General features: G+C 39.0%; 1 protein-coding gene across 2 annotated transcripts in view; it reads right to left on the reverse strand.

Annotated features, from left to right (window-relative positions):
- SAXO1 (stabilizer of axonemal microtubules 1) overlaps positions 1-6,181 on the reverse strand; it is a 39,826-nt gene extending 33,645 nt beyond the window's left edge. The window contains exon 1 of one of the 2 annotated variants that reach the window (XM_026073513.1): positions 5,861-6,181. In XM_026073513.1, the coding sequence (XP_025929298.1) occupies positions 5,861-5,925 (65 nt within the window). In that variant the 5' untranslated portion in view covers positions 5,926-6,181. The remainder of the gene's footprint in view (positions 1-5,860) is intronic. The other variant, XM_026073512.1, reaches the window with a different exon arrangement.
- Between the last annotated feature and the right edge of the window lie 1,181 nt (positions 6,182-7,362).

Below are 7,362 nucleotides of genomic sequence, written 5' to 3' on the forward strand. Positions count from 1 at the left end.
TCCATCCTTGGAGATATTCAAAACCCGACTGGACGTTGTTGTGAACACCCTGTTCTAGCTGCCCCTGCTTAGAGCAGGGGGGGTAGACTAGACTGTCTCCAGAGGTGCCATCCAGCCTCAACTATTCTGTGATTCTGTGACTGTTAGAGTTGTGAATGATCTGCCTGCTATCCCTGCCACCACCAAGGACCCTAACTCACCTTTCCCTTCACCTACTTAACACTGGCTCTTTAGGGACCTTTTGGCCTGCCAGCAAATCAAGGACTGTGTAGATTGGTAAGAGCATGTGCTTGAGTGCATTTCTTATYATACATACTGCTCATTTCTCTACAGCTCTAGTCCCTCAATACAGCCTTATTGCATATAAATCCAGTTTGGCCACTTATTCATTTGGTCAACATGACATTAGCGTTTGGATCAGGACTGCACTTTTGAAGTGAGCTTTCTGGTCCTCTCCCCTTCTGCACTCTGGTTTGCATCACAGAGCACTTTTCAAGGGTGCATCCTGTCTTCTCTTCAGACTAAGCTAAATCATAAGGTGCACATGCATGCTTCAGGAGGGCACCTACCCTATCACACATAGGCATTCAGTACACAGAAGTATATTAGATGTAATCCAAAACAGCCCCTATCCTCCCCCTCCCAAAATATACACTGCATGCATGCCAGATCCTCAGCACTGACTGCTCTGCTCTGCAGATCTACTTTTGCAACACACTACTTTTTATCATATTGACATAAAAATGTGAGTTAAGCAGAACTGAGGAAGTTAGCAAGACTTCTAGGCAGAATAAGTGTATATATGTATTTTTCCTGGTGTTATATGATTTCTAAATAACTTGTGTTGTGCTGATGATGAAGCCTCTGAGCACTCTAGGTCTGACGTTTCAGAAGTGCTTAGTGCCTACATCACCTACTGGTTTAAATGGGATTTGCACATACCTGGCATTCTGCAGCATCAGGACCCTTTGCTGGCCCACCCCGTCCAGTTTTCATATTCTTCAAGTCAAGGTCTGAACAAGAATACTGTATTTTCCCAGACACCACCAAGAATAAACACCCCTCACTTCCCAGTCTTTAAGAAGCTGAGGGAAATTTTTTTCAGAAACAGATGAGACCCATTCTGCACGGGGTCCAAAAAGAGTTGAGTACCTGAAGTTTTTTTGTGCTTTTGAAAAGTCTCCCCTTAGAATGCTTAATATGAAGTAAACTTAAAACCTTTCCCATGTTCATGAACACCACAGGAATTTAGAAAATACCTCTAAGTCTTTCTTTGGACACCTCCACAATGATCATGTCGGCATTATACAAACTGAATATTGGAGTAAGCAATATAAAGCCAGTGGACCTATGTTGACTCATAGTACTATAAGGACTTATTTTAGTGATGGTATCTAATGACCTGATCCCATCATCTCTTCCTGCTTTTGGGAGATGAGATCAGTCTGAATCCTCTCTTTTCCCAGTTGAAGGAAAATACTTCATAAAAGAAAATACTTTTTCTATGAACACTGCACTGAAAGAGACGGGAACAAAAATAAAGGGTTAGGAAAACCATCCTGGAGAAACCAGAGAGCCTATGTTCCTGCAAATTCAAAGGACTGATGTCTATAATGCAGGATTAATTCTGTTGCACTTCATTCGTGCATTGTAGTGATGCACAGAACCAAGTAACGACCAGGTAGGAAATTGTCAGTCAGTATTAATAAGAGTGACAGAACTGAAATTAAAGCATTTAGGATTTCTGGCACTGGTTTTGCCTTAGTGTATTTATTTTTAGAACCAATTTGGTTCTAGGAATAAAGATCATTTTCTGCCAGGGTTAGAATTGTTTTTGTTGAATTAAATGAAACTCCAGCCTTTGCTAAAGCTGCTTCTAGACATGCAATTGCCAGTTTGTTAACAGTTTCCAATACAGCAAAAAATGATGAAGCCTTAAGTATCTTAGTATATGCTATTCTCACAATTAAAAAAAAATTGCTTAAAGCCAGAACTTCGTTAAAACTAATAAAAGAATCAGAGTTCTCTTGGAATAACTTCACTCAGTTCTGTACAATTTTTCCTGAGTTTGGCAACTGTCAGTCTGTTACTTAAGAGCAGGAAATTTGAGTGTACAAGTTTTAACCTCTGCTGTGAAAATGACATAATGAAACGGCTGAAAAGTGCGCCCTCAAGTGGAAGCAAGACTTCTCATCTCAGGGGACTTCCACAACTCCACACTTCAGGATATCATAATGAGATATGATATGATTAGATTCCCTCTAAGGTAGTTAAATCTCAGTGTTTCTATGGTGATGGACCTCATTTACAGAAGCTGTGTTTTGAAGAAGGAGGTCCATTCTGAATTAAAAACCTGTAAGCGTGACTATCAGTTTTGAATCAAACTAATCTCAGTAACTCCCACTGAAATTAACTGTCATTACAGTCAAGCAGCACCTAATTCAGTTTTGCTTCACTTTCCCCAGGAAAATCCCCAGAACAACAACAGCACACAATAATTAAGACCATTTTCTAACATCTTGAGAAGAGGACCTCAGAATAATAAGACAGAGATGAGTAGAACATGATACAATGTAAATAGATCCAATTTATCTAAAAAACAAAATCAAGAAGTCACACTCCAATTGCCAGCTCACTTAGGGAGCATTGCTACTCCTTAATACACTGATTTTGTAGAATTCCTACCCTCATACCTCCCTCCATATTCTCTCTCTCTCTCTCTCTCTCTCACACACACACACACACACACACACATATACACACCATACAAGAGAACAAAAGAAGCTTTGCTGTGGATTTGTCCAGTAAGGAATAATGATATATCTATTTATATATCTCTCCATACATATGTATACTCACACAAACACACCCGTAAATGCCATTTATAATCATTTGGCAGTTCCATGGTAAATATTCATAATGTGAAGTGGCAGAGCCTTGAGCATCTCTGAAATCATTAGAAGACTGATAGATCTCACCCAGGATTCATACCCCAGCAGCCTGCTCAGTATTGCATACACTGCACAAGCTAGAACAAAGTCAACAAGTCAAAAGAGAATCTTTTCCTTACTTCTCAAAGCTGTAAGAGAATAGGTAATCTTAACAAAAAATGATTTCATAGCCCCTACTTCTGCCTCCCCTAATGGTAAAAAAGAAATATTTTCCTTAGTCCACATCAACATAGACAAAACAGAAGACTATATAGATAGCTTTCTGTTAAAACTGTATCCTTCTGCTTTTATTCAAAATTAACATACACTTTATATTCATGATTATTCCTAGCACAACATAGGCATTTTATCTCTCAACTAGTGCTACCACTGACCACAATGAACATTTCTAAAAGCACCAGTTACAAGACTAACAGAGAGAACCTGTTGCTCATCAAGTCTTAATTGAGATTCAGGTTTCTCTTATTACTTGCAGAAATCATTGCAAGAACTACATTTGCATTTTCAGCACTCAGTGAACTAGTGACAGTCAATTAGATGTCATTGTAGCTTTACATTTCAATACAAATAGACTGCTATTGAAGTACAGATGTTTACAGAACATATACAAACTGTTATGTGCTATCCTGCATAAAGTTACAGCAGCCTATGGTTTGTTACAGCTACACCTATTTGATATGCTACTGCCCAATACTGTATCACTTGATATTATACTTGCAGGAAAGAGATACTCTGCACATTGGATTGTACCTTAATAAACAATGCTTACATTTTTTGGTAAGGAGAAAACATTTGTAAAAACTTCCAAAGTCAAGAAGATGACTAGGAGTATAACAGTTCATAAACTTGTCCTTTATGATCCTGCCCTACGTCCCAGCYTGGTAAGATGGACAAACCCGAACTGTGAAATAATGACTGTTCTGCAATGCTGCAGTAAATTATGGCATATACTACTAAGGAAGGGAAAGAGGGTATGTACTTCAGCTAGCTAATGATAATTCAGTGCTCCTAAATTTAGGAGCCAGAAGTTCTTATTCTTGGGAAATTACATAGCGGAATCTTATGCTCAGGATGTTAATCAAGAAATTAATTCCCCAAACTTAATGGGGAAGTACTCCTGGAGAGTATTTCAGGCTATGTATTTTGGATAAATTGATATGTATCTACAGGATATTTATCTATCTGATAGGATATGTATGTATCTTAGATACATTGTACATTATGAATACTGCCTTCCTCTTCACCAAATACACAGTTTTTAAGAAGTCACAAAAACATGCAGAATTTTATCAGTAGTTGTCAAATAACACCCTGCTGTCCCATTCCTGCAGCTCCACCTCATTAACTGGTAGATCACTGCTCTACAAGAGAATTTCACCCTAAAAATTCAACATAATTATGACAGCCTCCAAATAAAAGTTCAGCCAAAACCTGAGGAGCATTCACCACAAACAAGCGGGCAGCTGAGCTTCTGCTTACAGCACAGAAAACCATAATGCTCCACTTGTTTGCAAGGAGTAGGATTCCTAAGTGCACAGGTATTTTATCTCTGCTTGTAAATTATCATTGGAAACAGAGGCCCAGTCTCTGCAGGCAGTAAAAAAAAAAAAAAAAAAGTGTGAGCTCAAAACTCTCAGCTCTCATTTTTTAACACAGAACTGCTAATACAGCAGCAACCCAAAATGTAGTATAGGCTTTGATAAGATAGACTGTGATCTAGATATTATCCACATCCTTAAGCTTAGTTACACTAGTAGTTCATCCAGCTTCTGAAAGGTTACTGACAACCTCAAAGATAGCCCTTTACTTAAGTACTTCACTTGAGTAGAGCAACAGGATCCTCCCCAATACAGATTTTAGTGCTAGAAATTTAGGCCCTTGATAAAATAGTCCCATAACACAAAGGTCAAATAACTATTGCTTCTAGTTGCAACACATTTCCCAAAGTCAAATTAATTACTAACAAAAAAGGAATGACATATAGAGGAGGAGGAATGGAGAAAATAAATGCATTTGTATCTTAACAAAAAAAAGGTTTGATAAAAATACTTCAGCATGCAGATTATAATCTGCTTCATATAAACATTTCAATTACATTTATCCTTGAAATATATGTCATTGTTGCTCATGATGAATAACAATGCATAGGAGCCTGCTATGAACTCTGGATAGAAATTCTGTATTTCTTTTATCAGTTTGCTCTCTTCACAATTATTTAGTAACCTTAAAACAAAGGTCTGGTCTGTTTCACAGACTAAGGCATGTAATCTGAATTAGTCAAAGATAAAGGGTTTTTTCTAATCATAATTTTATTCTTAACCTGTAAATTTGGGAGAATGGACTTTATGCAAAAAGCCCTAAAGCTGACCATTTTTTTCAAGAAAACAGAGAAAAGGCATAGGCTCACAGGACTGAGACTGCCAAAGCTTCTAATGAAGCATGGTATTTTTAGTTGTCTTTTCCATATGTATAGCTCTCACCCTACATTTTTTCCCCACAGTCTGCACGTTTACAGAGGAAGTGTCACTTTGTACACAGTGACACAGACTCACCAAGCCAGTAACACCAGTTCAAAGGCAGATTTGACACAAGATTTGTGGCCAAAAAGTTGAAAGCTCTCCTCTTAGAGAGACAATTCACTTACATACAAAAAAAAAAAAAATTTGGAAGCCTCCCTACCACTTGTTTACTCCTATGACAAAAAAAAAAGAACATGGTTGAATATGAAGTGTGAAGAAAAATACCTCCTCTTTTTAAGAGATTTAAAACTGTTCTAAAATCCCTTATTTTTCATTTATAACATGCAAATATTAGCAGTGAACAGCAGCTGCAGCTCTAAGTATCAGTGCAGTCTGCCACCAAGGAACCACTACTCCAAGCTCCTCCTCCCAGCCTCTCCTTCTACATACCCACAGGAGCACAGCTGGCAAAGGCACTTCAAGGATGGGACTGCAGGTGAAGGCACAGGAGACATGTTTGCTGTGAAAACCAGTTATGTTTGAGGACTTTCCCCAGTAGATGCTCTATAGCAGAAAGCCTTTTCAGCAGTAGTCCCTGTAGACAATGTCAGAAATAGTTCTGAGGACCTGCAGAAGCAGGGTTGGAGCACATGACAGTGGTGCAGGGTGCACTAAACATTCCAGTTGATCAGATCCTTCCCTGGGGCAAAGTGCTGAAGTCCCTTAGGTGGCTTTCTGCACAGGGCTCTGTGGCTTTTGCTTTTAAGCTTCTCCTGACCAAGGCATGAAAGCTGCGAGATAATCACCCAGGGAACCTGTGTGAAGTCACAAGCTCCAGGCTCCGGAGCTCAAGTCAGCCTGGTTCACACAGCTGATAGCTGAGGTTAGACCTTCCAAGGCTTTGGCTGTTTGAGCAAGATTAGAGCAAAATTTAAAAGGGCTATTAAGAAACACTCTCATCTTAGCTATCCTGCTGCTAGTATTGCACTGGTATGAGCACAAAGTAGCAGCTAATGAGCAGAGCCTCTACTGCTGACATGCTAGCAGCTATGTTACAACTTCCATAATCAGCTGCATCAATCTCTTTTCATAAGATAGATGCCAAACCCTGCTTTATAAATAAGACGTCAAATACAGGTGGAGACTCTTCTTATGGAGACTTTTCTTACAAGCTATTGTAACTGACCAACAAACCCTTACAGKGGAAGAAGGCTCAGAAGAGATGGGCAAGGTACACATAAAGCTGAGGGTGTGACTTATTAACCACAGTTGCTGCACAGAAAGCTGACTTTATCTCAACACAAAGGAGACCAGAAGGTGACCTTTGTTTAGATAAGCAGCTATATCCATTGAGTGGATCCGCTGGTGTAAATGTTTCTCCCTGAGATATCCAGATCAAYGGGAGGGGAGAAAGCTCAGTCCGACATAGAGCTTAAAACCTGAACAACCACTAAATAATTTCAAAGACAGTAATGGGCTTGAGCTGGCTTCAATCCATGTATTCCTTCCCAGCAACTGGGGACAGCCAGCATTATGATGGTGAGCATATTACAAAGACTGGTAATAGGGATCACACCGATATTGTGTTAAACTGTATATTGCAATTGCTATATTTTACCAAGTGTGCACACACTTGTAATGTGATTTCAGTATATTGCTGTATCACTCTGCTAAATCCYGAATCCCGTGTAACATCAAATACTTTCTAAGTAAACTTTTATGTTAAGCATTACACTCTATATATGGAATATCTAAGAGAACCTGCTCAGAAAGTACTGGAATCTAACACCTATTTGCAACTGTTTTGGAAGAGACAAGGAGAAAGATATACAGGAAAAGAGCACTACTTAGAAACGCTTCAAAATTCCGTACACTGCAATTTCACTTCAACAGGACAAACAATTCATTTGTCACAGCCCTCCAGCCAGGAAATAGACCAAAGAAAATAATCA

The sequence above is a fragment of the Apteryx rowi genome, unplaced genomic scaffold (genome assembly GCF_003343035.1).
Source record: "Apteryx rowi isolate R43461 unplaced genomic scaffold, aptRow1 scaffold_37, whole genome shotgun sequence".
NCBI classification, from domain to species: domain Eukaryota; kingdom Metazoa; phylum Chordata; class Aves; order Apterygiformes; family Apterygidae; genus Apteryx; species Apteryx rowi.